The following is a 19,729-nucleotide window of genomic DNA, read 5'->3' on the forward strand; positions in this document are numbered from 1 at the left end:
AAATACATTTTCGAGTTACAAACTCGATAAGGACACCCAAATGTACTCTCTTGCCGGACCCCCACACACACAATCTTTCCCCTTTTCAGGGCAAAGTAAAGAATGCTATCTGCAAGCTTTATATAACATAGGTTTGTGTGCTAATGAGGCAATTGAAAACACATGCACAGTCCATAAAACACACAAAATGCAAGTTTACCCAATCTAGAGAAGGAACTTCAAAGTGGGTACACCTGTTAAGGATGTCCTTAAATTACTAACCCAAAAAACACACTCTGAGCATGCCCAAAAACATCCAAGTGCTGTTCACACACAAAAATCACCACCAAAAAAGCAAAGTCACTGAGCATGTCCAGACCAACTCAAATGCAGCTAGCACAAAATAAGCCACCCACTGTCCAAAATTAAGCACATCATCCAGCATGCTACTAAATTAGAGATGGGACTGTCAGCGCGAGTGAGGAAAAGCGGATCACCGGCTCTTCCTATTTACATTGTGATATTGACTGCCTGTTATGATTGTTTTTCTCTGTTACTTATAAATGTTGCTACTCTTAGAAGTGGTCACCCTTGTGGTCCCATTAAAGGGTTACACCCAGGGCTTTTTCAGCTGGAACTTGGTGGAACTCCACCACCTCTGGCTCAGGTCCTCTGCTTCCTGCTCACCACTATCACTTGTAAACACAGAAGCCTGGCTTCTATGTTTACAAGTGACAGCTCTTTCCCCCCATGGCTTCCACAGATCTGATCTTCTAAGCAGCTTCCACTGAGTGCAGGATGGGGACAAGGGAGGTGAAGGTACCCAGGGTGCGATGCATATCATGACACCCCCACTGGATGATCTCCCTGTAAGTGAAAGGGGCAGAGCCACCTACAGTGTGCGGGGGAGGTAATAGAGCCATTTGTGGGGTCATGGTTGAGTTCCTGCATCTATTTTCTGAGAAAAAAAGGCCACCACTCTGACAGATCACATAGTAGAGAGGGTCCTTACTGCATCAATCCCATGCCTAGACTACACATGAGGTTGGTCCTTCCCTGTATATATCACCTCTCAAAGAGAAGTGAGTCGCAGACAGAAGAAGACATGACAGCACAGAACCCTTCATTATTGCAGCACCAGCAAAACGTTTTACAACAGGATTAACAATAACTTGCCTACATATGGGCAGGTAAATATGTATGTATTTGACAGTTTGTAGGGGGTTCCACTTAACGCCCAACTCTGAGCACAACAACCCTATTGGGTTTCAAGCAGTTTCCCATGTCCTACTAATCTGGATGTTTGAATTGGGGTTTTAGTATCACTTGCACTATTTATCCGCTCTAAATGCAACCATTGCAGGTTTTATAGACCCCAGTGCTGTGGTCTTGTATACTGTAGGTCAGTGGTCAGATGCAGCTTGTCACTTTAAGGCCAATTTGTAAAGATTTTCTGCAGTGAAAACACTTACATGTATTCTCTTGCAGCCTCTCCCCAGTGGTACAGCCTCCTGAGCATCCCACATTTGAGCAGGGAAACCAGCACATGCAAAGTAGCTATACTGCCATCCTATGACAGTCCGGAGGCAGAACAGCTGTGATGTGAGGTGGGCGGGGAAAGATGATGTCATCTCTCTGCTTGCCTGCTGCACCTCTTTCAGTGAAGAATTTGGAGGCCGTCTGCAAACAGGGCACAGACCAGTACCGGTCCCCGGTCTGGGGGTTGGGGACCCCTGCTTTAGATCATAAAGGTCTAATAGGCATAGCTCCCAACTCTCCCTGATTTCAAGGGGCTGTCCATCATTTGGAACAATGTCCCCCTTTCCTCCTCATTTCTCCCTCATTTAAGTCTGATTTATATGGTTATATATAAAATGCACTATTTATCTATCCAAAAGTGTTTACAGTGCTAAACCTTTCACCCAATTTCTAAATTGCTGCATTTGTAAGTTTCCAAAGCTAATATAAAGAAATAGTAGTGGTAAAAAAAAGCATTACACAAGTAAAGGCGCAAAGAACTGGAAAGTTATAGAACCATCATAATTGGCAAACAGATACTATATATATGATGTTATCTTGGGAGAAAGGGAATGGTATATTTATGACAGTCTATGTTGGAGACTAGGGATGAGCTTCGAGTTCGAGTCGAACTCATGTTCGACTCGAACATTGGCTGTTCGCAAGTTCACCGAACAGCGAACAATTTGGGGTGTTCGCGGCAAATTCGAATGCCGCGGAACACCCTTTAAAAGTCTATGGGAGAAATCAAAAGTGCTAATTTTAAAGGCTAATATGCAAGTTATTGTCATAAAAAGTGTTTGGGGACCTGGGTCCTGCCCCAGGGGATATGGATCAATGCAAAAAAAAGTTTTAAAAACGGCCGTTTTTTCGGGAGCAGTGATTTTAATAATGCTTAAAGTCAATCAATAAAAGTGTAATATCCCTTTAAATTTCGTACCTGGGGGGTGTCTATAGTGTGCCTGTAAAGGGGCGCATATTTCCTGTGTTTAGAACAGTCTGACAGCAAAATGATATTTTGAAGGAAAAAACTCATTTAAAACTACCCGCGGCTATTGCATTGCCGACAATACACATAGAAGGTCATTGATAAAAACGGCATGGGAATTCCCCAAAGGGGAACCCCGAACCAAAATTTAAAAAAAAAAAATGACGTGGGAGTCCCCCTAAATTCCATACCAGACCCTTCAGGTCAGGTATGGATTTTAAGGGGAACCCCGCGCCAAAAAAAAAAAAAAACGGCGTGGGGTCCCCCCAAAAATCCATACCAGACCCTTATCCGAGCACGCAACCTGGCAGGCCGCAGGAAAAGAGGGGGGGACGAGAGTGCGGCCCCCCCTCCCTCCTGAACCGTACCAGGCCACATGCCCTCAACATTGGGAGGGTGCTTTGGGGTAGCCCCCCAAAACACCTTGTCCCCATGTTGATGAGGACAAGGGCCTCATCCCCACAACCCTGGCCGGTGGTTGTGGGGGTCTGCGGGCGGGGGGCTTATCGGAATCTGGAAGCCCCCTTTAACAAGGTGACCCCCAGATCCCGGCCCCCCCCCTGTGTGAAATGGTAAGGGGGTACATAAGTACCCCTACCATTTCACGAAAAAAGTGTCAAAAATGTTAAAAATGACAAGAGACAGTTTTTGACAATTCCTTTATTTAAATGCTTCTTCTTTCTTCTATCTTCCTTCATCTTCTGGTTCTTCTGGCTCTTCTGGTTCTTCCTCCGGCGTTCTCGTCCAGCATCTCCTCCGCGGCGTCTTCTATCTTCTTCTCCTCGGGCCGCTCCGCACCCATGGCATGGGGGGGAGGCTCCCGCTCTTCTCTTCTTCTTTTCTTCTCTTCTTCTCTTCTTCATTTTCTTCTCCGGGCCGCTCCGCAATCCATGCTGGCATGGAGGGAGGCTCCCGCTGTGTGACGGCACTCCTCGTCTGACAGTTCTTAAATAACGGGGGGCGGGGCCACCCGGTCACCCCGCCCCCCTCTGACGCACGGTGACTTGACGGGACTTCCCTGTGGCATTCCCCGTGACGTCACAGGGAAGTCCCGTCAAGTCACCGTGCGTCAGAGGGGGGCGGGGTCACCGGGTGGCCCCCCCCCCATTATTTAAGAACTGTCAGACGAGGAGAGCCGTCACACAGCGGGAGCCTCCCTCCATGCCAGCATGGATTGCGGAGCGGCCCGGAGAAGAAAATGAAGAAGAGAAGAAGAGAAGAAAAGAAGAAAAGAGCGGGAGCCTCCCCCCCATGCCATGGGTGCGGAGCGGCCCGAGGAGAAGAAGATAGAAGAGGCCGCGGAGGAGATGCTGGACGAGAACGCCGGAGGAAGAACCAGAAGAGCCAGAAGAACCAGAAGATGAAGGAAGATAGAAGAAAGAAGAAGCATTTAAATAAAGGAATTGTCAAAAACTGTCTCTTGTCATTTTTAACATTTTTGACACTTTTTTCGTGAAATGGTAGGGGTACTTATGTACCCCCTTACCATTTCACACAGGGGGGGGGCCGGGATCTGGGGGTCACCTTGTTAAAGGGGGCTTCCAGATTCCGATAAGCCCCCCGCCCGCAGACCCCCACAACCACCGGCCAGGGTTGTGGGGATGAGGCCCTTGTCCTCATCAACATGGGGACAAGGTGTTTTCGGGGGTTACCCCAAAGCACCCTCCCAATGTTGAGGGCATGTGGCCTGGTACGGTTCAGGAGGGAGGGGGGGCCGCACTCTCGTCCCCCCCTCTTTTCCTGCGGCCTGCCAGGTTGCGTGCTCGGATAAGGGTCTGGTATGGATTTTTGGGGGGACCCCACGCCGTTTTTTTTTTTTTTTTTGGCGCGGGGTTCCCCTTAAAATCCATACCAGACCTGAAGGGTCTGGTATGGAATTTAGGGGGAACCCCACATCATTTTTTTTTTTAATTTTGGCTGGGGTTCCCCTTAATATCCATACCAGACCTGAAGGGCCTGGTATGGAATTTAGGAGGACTCCCACGTCATATTTTTTTTTAAATTTTGGTTCGGGGTTCCCCTTTGGGGAATTCCCATGCCGTTTTTATCAATGAACTTCTATGTGTATTGTCGGCAATGCAATAGCCGCGGGTAGTTTTAAATGAGTTTTTTCCTTCAAAATGTCATTTTGCTGTCAGACTGTTCTAAACACAGGAAACATGCGCCCCTTTACAGGCATACTATAGACACCCCCCAGGTACGAAATTTAAAGGGATATTACACTTTTATTGTTTGACTTTAAGCATTATTAAAATCACTGCTCCTGAAAAAACGGCCGTTTTTAAAACTTTTTTTTGCATTGATCCATGTCCCCTGGGGCAGGACCCAGGTCCCCAAACACTTTTTATGACAATAACTTGCATATAAGCCTTTAAAATTAGCACTTTTGATTATTCATGTTCGTGTCCCATAGACTTTAACGGTGTTCGCATGTTCGAACGAACTTTTTTCCTGTTCGCATGTTCTGGTGCGAACCGAACAGGGGGGTGTTCGGCTCATCCCTATTGGAGACATGTGGAAAATAAACTATTGGTATGGGATCCACAACCAGGGCTGCCTTCCAAAGGAACTGAAACCGAGCTCCAGGATCTGAAGGAAAAAACACAAGGGGAAAGGCGCCTCTGGGTGTAGTATGTAAACCAATTTAATAAAAAAGCCAATGTGCGAACAACTCACATTTGGATGAATAAAAGACAGCATATGGTAAAAATGAAGAGGTGATCCATCATGAGAGGGGTCCGTCAGGTCAGTCACAATCGTCTCTGCTGGCTGCCGTGCGTGTGGCTTGCTGTATACCGCTGAAGCCGGCTGCGGTGGTGATGGAATCCAAAGCGAGGCCAGGAACGCTAGTGGAAGGCAGGCGCGGGGTTGTGACGTCACTGGTAAGCGACGCGTTTCCTGAGCGTATGGGCTACGATGTCACAATGTCATCTGAGCTTGATGAAGGAGCGCGGCTACTGTGACATCATAGCACTTGTAAAAAAAAGCACTTGTGAGTTTAACCAATCTTTTTCTTTGTACAATTCTCCTTTGGGGGGAGGGGGTGGTGTGGGTGGCAGGGGGTGTGTCCTATGCCTACATACTTTTGCTAATAGGTGTCCCTCATTCCCATCTCAAAAAGTTGGGGGGTATGCCAATAGGCCCCCCTCTTTCCTGGCCAATCATAAAATACACACCCAGACCAGGGGAAAATATAATTAATCAAAGCACTGAGCAATTTTTTTATTATATGCTGAAGCCCCTTGACTTCATAGGCTATTATCTGGAAAAAATATGACATGCTTAACACCTGCACCAGGAAAAAAAGGATTGATTTCACTGTGACAAGCAGCAGCCCTCCAGTGTTTACAACACAATCAATAAATATAGTAGCTAAGGCAGTGCTAATAAATCTATATAAAATTACCTTTTTTTGTGCAAACTCAAAAATAATGTCCTATGGTGCCAAACGCCTATTCAAGGTGTCTCTGTGTTTTAATTCATTACACAAAAATTAATAAATTTACATTACTATTAATGAAGCGCTCAAAGTCCATAAGGTGCATTAATAATAAATTGTATAATATCTCAAAACAGTGCAGCACTATCCTTCAATCAATATATATATAGTGCATAAATCATATAAGTGACCAGGGCCGGGAGAAGGGGTGGGCAGGAGGGGTGGCTGCCCTGGGCGCAATGGTTTATTGCAGAGATAGGGGTGCCCTGTTCCAAGGAAGTGGGGAGGAGTGCATTTTGGAATCTTGACCCTGGATGACCTTGTCCCGATATTGTAAGGGACCATTAAAATGCAGCGCTATCCTTCAATGAATATATGGTGCATAAATCATAAATAATAACAAAAAAAAAAGAATATAATCAAAGTGCATCTTTCATTAAAGTCCATAAAATAAGGAATGTCCAATTTCAGTGAATAGTGCAGTCCCATACACCATAGGAATCTTAACTTTGACCACCACAGTGTCCTTCACCCTACCTAAGGGTGTCCTCTCACCTGCTTAGACAGACCTCACTAATTACAGGAGGTCAATTTGTGTTTTTGCAGTATTATAGTGGCACTGCTCCACTGGCTGAATGATGACAGTCCACAGCTCCCAGCATGAACCTTTGAGAAAGCCCATTGGGCACAACGCATGAGGTAAGCGGTGATGTAATCATGCTGGGTGGAGCTAGGCGGAGCTGTCGATGCCAAAATGATTCAGAAGTAAAAAACATGCTGTTTTTTTACTTCTGAATTGTGAGTGAGGTATACATTTAAATAAAAGATACTATAAGCGATCTGCACTATGGTTTCTTCCTCTTGCTTTCTATATTAATGACACCACGCTGGGAGCTGCGGCCCGGGATCATTCAGCCAGTGGAGCAGTGCCACTATAATACTGAAAAAGCGCATATTGACCTCCTGTAATTAGTGAGATCTGTCTAAGCAGGTGAGAGGACACCCATAGGTAGGGTGAAGGACACTGTGGTGGTCAAAGTTAAGATTCCTATGGTGTATGGGACTGCACTATTCACTGAAACTGGACATTCCCTATTTTATGGACTTTAACCACTTCCATACAGGGCATTTTCACCCCCTTCCTGCCCAGGCCAATTTTCAGCTTTCAGTGCTGTCACACTTTGAATAACAATTGTGTGGTCATACAACACTGCACACAAATGAAATTTTTATCATTTTTTCCCCACCAATAGAGCTTTCTTTTGGTGGTATTTGATCACCCCTGCGGTTTTTATTTCTTGTGCTATAAACAAAACAAGAGTGACAAGTTTGAAAAAATACACAATATTTTTTACTTTTTGCTATAATAAATATCCAAATTTTTTTTTTTTAAACAAATTTTTTCCTCAGTTTAGGCCAATACGTATTCTTCTACATATTTTTGGTAAAAAATATCGCAATAAGCATATATTTATTGGTTTGCGCAAAAGTTATAGCGTCTACAAAATAAGGGGATAGATTTATAGCATTTTTATTATTATTTTTTTTTTTTTACTAGTAATGGCGGCGATCTGCGATTTTTATTGTGACTGCGATATTGCGGCGGACATATCGGACAATTTTGACACATTTTTGGGACCATTCACATTTATACAGCGATCCGTGCTATAAAAATGCATTGATTACTGTATAAATGTGACTGGCAATGAAGGGGTTAACCAGGAGGGGGCGCTATAGGCTTAAATATGTTGCTAGGGAGTGATTCTAACTGTGGGGGGAGGGGATTCACAAGGGGAGGAGACCGATCGGTGTTCCTCTGTACAAGGAACACACCATCGGTCTCCTCCCATCTGACAGGACGTGGATCTGTGTGTTCACACACACAGATCCACGGTCCTGCTCGGTTACCGGGCAATCGCGGGTGCCCGGCGGACATCGCGGCCGCCGGGCATGCGCACCGGGACCCGAGCGATGCGGCGGGCGCGCGTGCCCCCTGGGCTGCCTGGAAGGCTGCGCCGTCATATGACGGCGGCCCAGAACAACAGCTGCTCCGTCCCGCCGTCATGGCGGGCGGGCAGCAAGTGGTTAATGAAAGATGGACTTACTCTGATTTATTTATATACTTTTTGTTTTTGTTATTATTTATGAGATTGATGGTCACTTATATGATTTATGCATTATATATTCATTGAAGGATAGCGCTGCACTTTTTTGGGATATTATATACAGCGATAAAATAAGCATTGAACACATCACCATTTTTTTAGGTAAATATATTTCTAAAGGTGCTATTGACATGAAATTTTCACCACATGTCGATAACAACCCATGCAATCCATACATACAAAGAAACCAAAACAAATACGTTCAGAAATTAAGTTATGTGTAATAAAATGGAATGGCAAAGGGAAAAGGTATTGAATGCATGAAGAAAGGGAGGTGCAAAAAGGCATGTAAAGCCAAGACACCAGCTGAAATCTGTCAATAATTAGAAAACAATCCTTCCCCTTGTCAGTGCAAACTAATATCAGCTGGTTCAGTCTCAACTGATGGCCTGTAAAAAGGTGTCTCATTACCAAGGTGTCACACAAACATCTCATGATGGGTAAAAGCAAGGAACTCTCCCAAGACCTTTGCAACCTTATTGTTGCAAAAGATATATTGATGGCATTGGTTACAGAATTCACCACATGTCGGTAACAACCCATGCAATCCATACATACAAAGAAACCAAAACAAATAAGTTCAGAAATGAAGTTATGTGTAAGAAAATGGAATGACAGGGAAAAGTATTGAACACACTAACCAAAATTTATTTAATACTCCGTACAAAATCCTTTGTTGGTAATGAGAGCTTCAAGACGCCTCCTGTATGGAGAAACTAGTCGCATGCGTTGCTCAGGTGTGATTTTGGTCCATTCTTCCACACAAACCGTCTTCAGATCTTGAAGGTTCTGTGGGTCTCTTCTATGAACTCTGATCTTTAGTTCTTTCCGTAGATTTTCTATTGGATTCAAGTCAGGTGATTGGCTGCCCTGTTCTAGCAGCTTTATTTTTTTTCTTTAAAACCAATTGAGAGTTTCCTTGGCTTTGTGTTTGGGATCATTATCTTGCTGAAATGTCCACCCTCGTTTCATCTTCATCATCCTGGTAGATGGCAGCAGATTTTTATCAAGAATGTCTTGGTACATTTTTTCATTCATCCTTTTTTTCAATGAAATTAAATTTCCCACTACCGTTTACTGAAAAACAGCCCCACACCATGATGTTCCCACCTCCAAACTTCACCGATGGTAATTTGGTGTTTTTGGGGTGATGTGCCATTTGACCTCCAAACATGGTATGTATTATGGCATCCAAACAGTTCAATTTTGGTCTCATCTGACCAGACTATATTCTCCCGTATTTCACAGCCTTGTCTAAATGTTGTGCAGCAAACTTTAAATGAGCTTCAATATGCTTTTTATTTAGCAATGGAGTCTTGCGTGGTTAGCGTGCATACAGGACATGGCAGTTGAATGCATTACTTATTGTTTTCTTTGAAACAATTCTACCTGCTAATTCCAGGTCTTTCTATAGCTCTCCACAAGTGCTCCTTGGCTCTTGGGCAACTCTTCTGATAATTCTTCTCACACCTTTGTCAGAAATCTTGTGAGGAGCACCTGGTTGTGTCCAGTTTATGGTGAAATTATGTTCTTTCCACTTTCAGGTTATGGCCCCAACAGTGCTCACTGGAACATTCAGAAGTTTAGAAACCTTTCTATAACCAATGCCATTAGTATGTTTTGCAACAAAACGGTTGTGAAGGTCTAGAGAGAGCTCTTTACTTTTACCCAAGATGTTTCTTGTGTGACACCTTGGTAATGAGACACCTTTTTATAGGCTATCAGTTGAGACTGAACCAGCTGATAATAATTTGCACTGACAAGGGGAAGGATTGCTTTCTAATTATTGATAGATTTCAGTTGGTTTCTTGGCTTTACATGCCTTTTTGCACCTCCCTTTCTTCATGTGTTCAATACTTTTTCCCAGTGTCATTCCATTTTTTTACATCTAACTTCATTCTGAACGTATTTGTTTTGGTTTCTTTGTATGTATGGATTGCATGGGTTGTTACCAACATGGTGAAAATTTCATGCCAAATGTTAGAAAAAGACTGGTTCTCTAAAGTGTTACTAAACCTAGGACCCTGTATTCACTATATCTGGTCTCCCACAGTGCACAGAACATGGAAATGCAAATATTTTAGTAAATATAAACTGCTAAGTACCTTTTCTCATCAGCAGTATATACGTAGCAGTCTTGTGACTTCTATCAGTGTCTGGTTAAAGCTTGTAGGAGGAGTTTTCATACTGCACTGGCTGACCTATCAGGATGCAGGACCCCTGACCCTCTGTCTGGACAGTGCTGATTGGCCCTGTGCTGATCACATTCTCCCAAGAAAAAAACCTCTCTGGCAATACATACCAAACTGAGCATGTGCAGCCTGACTTCATTTACTCTGTCTTATCCGGACGTGTTTTGGGGACAGTGGAAGAAGGGGAGGATTAGAGAAGACAGGATCAAACAACCTTTTTACACAGTGCAGAGGATTAACCCCTTAGGTTCTATAGTGAGTACAACAAGCATGTTTATCTGCAGATACAGACTGATTTTACTGTTGTGGGTTTAGTAACACTTTAAGTGGTTAATGCTCCATCCACTGTTGCAAATAGATTTGTATAATTACACTGACTCTGGTGGTGTGGCAAAAATCAATTGTGCTCCACCTGAAACTGAACATTCAGTTGTGCTCCATCCACACTCCACAGACACATTCTTAAGCCGCGTACTCACGAGCGGAATGTCCGACAGAAAAAGTCAGACGGAGTCCTCCCATCATCTATTCCGATCGTGTGTATGCCTCATCTGCCTTTTTTTTTTTCGAAAATTCTGACGGACCTAGAAATGGAACATGTTCTAAATATTCCGGCGGAACCTATTCCTATCGGCAAAACTGATTATCTGTATGCTGTTCTGAAGGACCAAAAACGACGCATGCTCCGAAGCAAGTACGAGACGGAAGCTATTGGCTACTGGCTATTGAACGTCCTCTTACTAGTCCCGTCGTACGTGTTGTACGTCACCTCGTTCTAGACGTCGGACTTTGGGCGGACTTTGGTTTGACCGTTTGTAGGCAAGACCGCTTGAATGGAATTCCGTCGGAGAAACCTTCGGAGTTTATTCCAATGGCAAAACCGGTCGTGTGTAGCGGCATTATACAAATCTATTTGCAACAGTGGATGGAACATCAATTGAAAACTTTGTTTTGAGTGGAGCACATCCAAAACGTATGCTAGGACTTTTCCCAATGGACACTTTTGCACAGAAAGTTGTGACTGCAGCTGAACTTAGCTTAAAAAGCTTTCATAAGTAAATGCACATACACAGTGGCCCCCTCAGAGATGGCACCCACCACACCTCCAGGTCAGTAGAGAGCCGACCAAGTCACGGAGGTCATGGGCGGAATCCCCCCCCCGGTCAGGCAGTTAGTGGTTGGGGCCCCGCACTTACCTCATCTCGTGGGCAGCGCTCTGGGTGGCAGGCGGCGTCGGCTTCTCTCTGGGCTGTTTTCTCCGGGCTGTTTCCTCGCTTCCCCTGCATCTCCTCCCTCCTCCTCCTGGCGGCCAATCGGATCTCCTTTCGCCCAATCGGGTGACCTGACCCGCTTCCTGATTGGCCAGGAGGAGAACCAGTGTTACAATAGCGAATATATATTCGATATTGTCACACAACTGGGTGGGCTTCGGGTACAGTGCTCTGCGCCCAGAGCCCACCCTTTTTTTGAAGCCTGGCTCTAATCACGTGCTTCAAAAAAAATCTCTGCTTGGAATCCATGCTTCCGGCGCCCGGCATGTAGATCAGGGGGGCTGGACGCATGGATAGGGGGGGGTGGCACTCATGTGCCATTAATGGTCAGGCTGCCACAGCATGTAACACTTAAATACTGAACATCCAGATCTTGCTAAGCATGATCATAACTCTTCTTTATTAGGTTAAATCAGAGCTAAAAACTCATTAAAAAAAAACTTAAAAAAAAACAGAACAAGTTGTCTGACAGTAGCATTGATGCCTGGAAAACATTAGCAGTTCACTGAGTTGCCCATTAATATATTTATTTGCATGATTTTTATTGTGTCATTGGACCATTTTGATCTCTACTATCTTATCGTTGTTTCCATTATCTGCAGGAAATCAAGGCGGTGTGAATTCAGCTAAATGTGCAACTAAAAATTGGAGCAGAGATTCTAGGAGTCCTGGATGTCAAAAGACCACTTCCCCGGCCTTGGCTGATCCCCCGGAACCCCAAGTAACAAGTAAAAAGACAGAACCTTCTAATCAAGAAATCTCTGAAATCATTCCGGGTACGGTAGCCGAACGCAGAAAACAATTTGGAGCACAAAAATGAAATCTTAAATATTCCTGCACAGAGACAACAAAGACACTCACTGTGCCCTTCATGCTTTCACATCACCAAAATAGGGATGAGCAAATCTGCCCGGGTCTGATCTGCTGAAAAATGTGAAATTCTGTGAACCCAATTCAGCAAATGAAGTCTATGGGGGGGGACAAAACCTGTTTGAAAATTCTGACTGGTTTTAGGCCTAATAGTCAAGCTGTTGTCAAAAACAGACTCAGAAGCCATGCACTACTATGGGGCACAGGTACCAATGCAAAACCTTCTTAACCCTTTACTGCCACCGCTGTACATATTACAGCACAGCAGTGACAGGATGTGTGAGGATGTAAACAGACTCCATAACCAGCAGCCGCCTTTTGATTACATGTTGTAGGGTCAGCTTCTGGCTCTACATTAGAAATAACCTCATTCCAGGAAAATTTGGAGATATTATTGTTTTTGTGAACTAAAATGAGTTTGAGAGTATGTTTAATGAACATGGAGATTTGATAAGCAGTTAATGCATTAACATGAGACATAATAATTTTATTCAATGGGTGCTCTGCTTCCAGCGAAATTAAAATACATCATGTGCAGTACCATTTAACCACTTAAGCCCCGGACCATTTCGCTGGCCAAAGACCAGAGCACTTTTTTGCGATTCGGCACTGCATCGCTTTAACTGACAATTGCGCGGTCGTGCGACGTGGCTCCCAAACAAAATTGACGTCCTTTTTTTCCCACAAATAGAGCTTTCTTTTGATGGTATTTGATCGCCTCTGCGCTTTTTATTTTTTGCGCTATAAACAAAATTGGAGCAACAATTTTGAAAAAAACACATTATTTTTTTACTTTTTGCTATAATAAATATCCCCAAATATATAAAAAAAACATTTTTTTTACCTCAGTTTAGGCCGATACGTATTCTTCTAAATATTTTTGGTAAAAAAAAAAAAAAAAAAAAAAAAAAAAAAAAAAATCGCAATAAGCATTTATTGATTTGTTTTGCTCAAAAGTTATAGCGTCTACAAAATAGGGGTTAGTTTATGGCATTTTTTAAAAAAAATTTTTTATTAGTAATGGCGGCGAAATGCGATTTTTATTGTGACTGCGACATTATGCCGTACATATCAGACAATTTTGACACATTTTTGGGACCATTGTCATTTTTACAGCGATCAGTGCTATTAAATTGCACTGATTACTGTAAAAATGACACTGGCAGTGAAGGGGTTAACCACTAGGGGGCTAGGGAAGGGTTAAGTGTGTCCTAGGGAGTGATTCTAACTGTGGGGGGAGGGGCTGTGTGTGACACATCACTGATCGCCACTCCCAATCACAGGGAGCTATGATCAGTGACACTGTCACTAGGCAGAACGGGGAGATTCTTGTTTACATCAGCATTTCCCCGTTCTTCATCTCCGTGAGACGATCGCGGGTGTCCCTGCGGACATCGAGTCCGCGGGGCCCGCGGTCAGACTCACGGAGCTCGCAACGTACAGGTACGCCCATTTGCCTGTCCGTGCCATTCTGCCGACGTACATCGGCGTGCGCCGGTCGCTATGTGGTTAAGGCTAGGTTCACACTACTGGGAATTGGATGTGGGTTTCCTCGCATCCAATTTGCATGACAGGAGATGTGTGAATGGCTCTCAATGGAGCCGGTTCACACATCTCCAGAGTGGCTCCGGAGTGAATTGCACAGCAGTCCTGTGCGTCTTCTGGTCCATTTCAGGTCCGAATTCAGCCAAAAATTCAGACCAAAATCGGATCTGAAACGGTAAACAGGGATGCACCGGACCCCTGCTGTGAGCCGCTCCGTACGGCGGTGTAAACCCAGCCTGCAGGCCAGGGAAAAGTCAATCCCCAGAACAGGTGTCCATTATGGCATTGCCCTCATCAGAATACACAAATATGTTCCAGTGGAGCCACGTTTTAGAATATTGTTCTTATTTATTCTGAACAGTCAGTATCAGGTGCTCCATTCTGTTGACATCATCCACCTTGTTAAAGGATAAGTTTACCTTTCGTAAGATGTTACACCCATATCTCCCTGATCCCTGCTGTGACAGCTAGTGGGGTTCTTCTCCCTCCTCGCTAGATGTCACGATTTTAAAAAACGTGGCCGAGCGGTGCTCTGCCCGCCTTGCCGCGTCACTGGTTGACAGGGCTCCGGGCATGGAAAACTACAAGGTTTGGCAGCCTTTGTGGCTTTTTGGCTTGTAGTTTTAAATGGACTACCATGGACGCTGTGAGCCCCATGGTAGTTCATTCATGCTTCCTGTCAGAATGTATCCGCTTACCCATATGCTGGAGACCTGCATGGCACCAGAGATCTGCTGATCACTGGTGCAATGCTTTACAGGCTCCAAAAAAAATAACTGCACATTTTTACCTGCAAAAAATGTGCATTTATTTATTTATTTTTGCAAAAAAGTGAACTTATCCTTTAACCACTTCAGATCCGGAAGGATTTACCCCCTTAATGACCAGGCCATTTTTTTGTGATGTGGCACTCCGTTATTTTAACTGACAATTGTGCAGGTGGGTGACGCTGTAAACAAATAAATTTGATGTCCTTTTTTTCCTTACAAATAGAGCTTTCTTTTGATGGTATTTTTCACCTCAGCTTTTATTTTTTTTGCGTTAACAAAAAAGACTGCCAATTTTGGAAAAAAAAAAAAACAATCCAAAAAAAAGTAAAAAAAAAAAAGTCTTCATCAATTTAGGCCAACATGTATTCTGCTATTTTTTTTTGGTAAAAAAAAAATCCCAAATAAGCGTATATTGATTGGTTTGCGCAAAAGTTATAGGGGATCATTTACTATAGCGACAGGAAGTACTGGGCACTATTGCAAATAGCGCCCATTTTAGCCAATTAAAAGTTCAACAGGCAAATGTGCGCATGAAAAGGGTGCTATTAGCGGCGAACAAACGTTAGTAAATTCAAAATCAGCGCTAATTAGTGATTCCGCGTATATGCAAATGCCAATTTCTACTAAGTTATTATAAAGCACTGCACTGTAACCATGATCCATGTATGTGAAAAAAACATTATTTATGTGAGATGTGCTCCTACCTCGTGTGCATCTATTAATGTATATTGCAATTAGTATTCCTATTTTTTTTTCCTTCTTTAGCTAACGAATGCAGTTATGAATGATTATTACATAGCAATGTCTGCTATTCTGTAAAGTTACATGTATTAAACATTTAGGTTACCTATTTGTTGTATGTTGTTTTTTTCATTTTTTAGTTTTAATTTAGGTGACTATAAAGCAGTAAATTTATTTATTTATTTCAGGTACTTATATAGCGCCGTCAATTTACGCAGCGCTTTACATATACATTGTACATTCACATCAGTCCCTACTCTCAAGGAGCTTACAATCTAAGGTCCCTAACTCACATTCATATACATACTAGGGACGATTTAGACAGGATCCAATTAACCTACCAGCATGTCTTTGGAATGTGGGAGGAAACCCACGCAGGCACAGGGAGAACATGCAAACTCCATGTAGGTAGTGTCATGGTTGGGATTCAAACCAGCGACCCTTCTTACTGCTAGGCGAAAATGCTACCCACTACACCACTGTGCCACCCAAATATTTATGTTCATTCTTTAATCATACTACACTATTATGCAGGTCTTGTACTTAGCACAATGGCTTAGTGGTCTGCTCAGATGTCTCCACAGCACTCATGGTATGAGTTCAAATACCACCCAACCTACCATCCACCAGCTGTGTTTATTTTTTCAGTGCACAAGCGAATTAAAATAAACAAATGTAAACTGCCCGTTAGCTAGTGTGTGGTGTTTGGAATTTCACACCATAATATTATTGAATACTTACATACCATTGCATGCATTTGAAGAGTTAATATAATAGAACCAGCCAAATTAAAGTGCATTGGCTAATTGGCATACACCTAATTTGAGCATATGCTGCTTTGGCTAATTGGCATTTGCCTTTTTTTCATCAAGTTTTTCAAGGTAGAAGTGCTGACCACTAGCCTATTGGGCATAGCACGATCATCCATAGAAAATACATTTACCAGTGTTTGATGTTTCTTCTCCCTGAGCTGTCTTCTCCCCGAGCTGACTTTCCTGCAGCCGCCGTCTTCTCCCACTGCTGTTTTCTTCCGTGCAGCCGGTTACCCGCTAATAAAACAAAAAGCCACTCTTCTTCTGTGGCGGTCTACTGTGTCCATCCGATAACGTCAACCGGAGAGTCCGCTCCATGGCTATGTAAGAGACGCCACACAGCGAGTGACAACACAGCAGAGGAAGACCGCCACAGAAGAAGAGCGGCTTTTTTTTTTATTAGCGGGTAACTGGCGGTGCGGAAGAATACAGCAGATGGAGAAGACGGCTGTGGCAGGAGAGACGGCTCTGGGAGAATACAGCTCGGGGAGAAAATGGAGGAGCAAGAGACAGTGTCTGGAGAAGATGGCTCAGGGAAGAAGACAGCTCGGAGCTATTTTACAATAAAGGACTTGTCAAAAACCGGCTATTGATTTTTTTTACATATCACTGCTTTTTATGGTGAATAGGTAGGGGTACTATGTACCCCATACCTATTCACATAGAGGGGCAGGATCTGGGAGCCCCCTGTTAAAGGGGGCTTCCAGATTATGGTAAACCCCCTGCCCGCAGACCGACAACCACCGACCAGGGTTGCTGGGAAGAGGCCCTTGTCCCCATCAACATGGGGACAAGGTGCTTTGGGCCATGTGGCCTGGTACGGTTCAGAAGGGGAGGGTGCTTGCTCGCCCCCCCCCCCCCCCATCCTGACCTCTAGGCTGCATGCTCAGATAAGGGTCTGGTATGGATTTTGGGGGGGGGGGGCCACGTCAATTTTATTTTACATTTTGGTGTAGGCTTCCCCTTAAAGTCCATACCAGATCCGAAGGGCCTGGTATGTACTGGGGGGGACCCTACAACATTTTTTACCTTGATTTTTGGAATTCCACACCATAACATTATTGAATAAGTACATACCATTGCATACACTTGAAGAGTTAAAATATGGAAAAAACCAAACTAATGTGCACTGGCTAATTATGCTGCTGAGTGTCAGTGGGATTTGAACTCATGGCTTAAACCTTTGAGGGCAGCAGGACATACCGCTATGCTACAGAGCTGAGCACATACTTACAGAGAAAATACATTTAGTAATGTTTGATTCTATACAATAATGTTTTGCATTTCAGGCATTAATATTATAGTAACAACCATGCTGATGTGGCATTGGCTAATAGGCGTTCACCTCTTCTCAGCATATGCTGCTGAGTACAATGCAAGCTTTCAGTAGGTGATACCATCTGTGTGATTTTCAGCCATTTGAGCACATTTGTACTCGGAGTCAATCTGTGGATAGTGTACAAAGGAACAAAAAGCAACAAAGAACATAGACCTGAGTTGTGCCCTGGTCAAATGGTCAGTATGCCTAAAAGGGGGCATACCCAAGTATGAATTGAAATAAAATGAAAAAAGAAAAGAAAAAAGGGGAATGGGTGGGTGGGACACGAGATCCTACGACCATAGGAAGGAGAAGAAGGAGGGCAGGCTTTATGCAGCCTGACTCCTCCTACAATAACAGGCTGACCTGCAGTCAGCCTTACACTTGTACTCGGAGTCAATCTGTGGATAGTGTACAAAGGAACAAAAAGCAACAAAGAACATAGACCTGAGTTGTGCCCTGGTCAAATGGTCAGTATGCCTAAAAGGGGGCAAAAATGACCAGTAGGATGAATATGAAGCCAAATTATAGCCCACTGAAATTACGTATAATCTACCAAATACCAATTGCTTGTGGTATCTCTAAAGTGGCTCTGGGCCAACCCAGAGAACAAGACGACCTGCACTTACCCAATACGACTGAAGTCCCAGGCACAAATATGCAGAACTGCTCCTGTCTCTTATGACCCAACCCCGGGTATAGGCCTGCCTTGAGCACCAAGCTAGTACCCAACACGAAGGAGACCATGGGAATGTGATAGATACGATACGGAAAATATGACCCATGATGAGAAGTCTGCTGATCACAGCAGGAGGGCTACTTTCAGGAACCCTGAGGATGGCTTTAATAGAATGCACGGCAAATAAAGAAAACCTGTCCGGGTCTACTAACAACATGAAACGCTGAGTCCCAATCAGATACGCCCCGACACTGCTGTGCCGATATGAGTTAAAAGAGGCCAAAAACCGAACCAAGTAGGAAGCCTGCTGATACTGGCCTAGGGACTGAGAAAATTCAGAACCCACAAAACCCCTGAGCCCGTAAAGGCTGCTGGAGCTGCCATGGCTGACTAACCAATAGTTCCATGCTTTGCCAACCCTAGCCAAGGGTAGCTAGGCAACAAAAGGTCGTGTGCATGGATAAGGAGGAACCACAGTCCCCTGGGTAACCTATTTTTGTGTAAGTGACACACCACTGGGTGTGAACTACGAGAGAAACATGAGCATACTGAGAAAACCTGCACCAGGAACGAAAGCTACGTGGAGGAACGAAACCCATGTATAATGCGAGCTTACGAAAAGTGAGCAGCCTAAAAAACCGAGGCTGCCAGAAACCGCAAACTACTTGCGAAATACCAGTAGCATGAGAACGTGAATTAATGAACGTGAGATGAACATGAGAACGAGAGTAACCTTGGGAAAACATGAGAAACCTGGAAAAAACGAGAGAAACATAAAAGTGAGAAAAGCATAAAATTATATGAAAAACATAAAATTGCATGAGGAACGTAAATAGCATGAAAATGTAAATAACATGAGGAACGTAAATAACATGAGAACACATAAATTGCATAAGAAACGTAATTTGCATAAGAAACGTAATTTGCATGAGAAACGTAATTTGCATGAGAAACGTAATTTGCATGAGAAACGTAAGTTTGTACGAAATACATAAGCAACGTAAGAACAGATGAGAAGACTTGCCACTGAACAAGCCAATTAAAAACGATCACCTCAATCAGTTAAACCCATAGACGTGACGGGTAATCTGCAGTGGTAGAACATGAAACAATTCAGCTGTATGAAAGCAATCAGATAACATTACAAATAACCAGCCCTAAAACATAACACCCCTAATACCTGACAAGTATGAAGATGTGAGTGCAGAAATGACAAGACCAAGAGCGTAAAAAATGAACCTAATGACGACACCCCCCTACTGTATGCAGTGAGCGAGCCCGAGCAACCTGCCACGCCAAGACAGGAAAATTAAAAACGAACACTCAGGGCTAAAGTACCCACAGACCGTGGTGGGTAGTAGTAAAGGTGTAATGGTGAACGTGCACGTATGACGTATGGAAAACAGGCGAGAAGATTGTGGGACAACAATCAATTAAAAACG

At 43.8% G+C, this 19,729-nt stretch overlaps 1 protein-coding gene across 1 annotated transcript in view; it reads left to right on the forward strand.

The window, feature by feature from the left end:
* Positions 1-15,587, forward strand: part of LOC141148591 (uncharacterized) — a 102,490-nt gene extending 86,903 nt beyond the window's left edge. The window contains exon 8 of the mRNA XM_073636184.1: positions 12,155-15,587. Coding sequence (XP_073492285.1) covers positions 12,155-12,372 — 218 coding nt within the window. The 3' untranslated portion in view covers positions 12,373-15,587. The remainder of the gene's footprint in view (positions 1-12,154) is intronic.
* Positions 15,588-19,729: the final 4,142 nt, after the last annotated feature.

The sequence above is a fragment of the Aquarana catesbeiana genome, linkage group LG06 (assembly GCF_042186555.1).
Source record: "Aquarana catesbeiana isolate 2022-GZ linkage group LG06, ASM4218655v1, whole genome shotgun sequence".
NCBI lineage: Eukaryota > Metazoa > Chordata > Amphibia > Anura > Ranidae > Aquarana > Aquarana catesbeiana.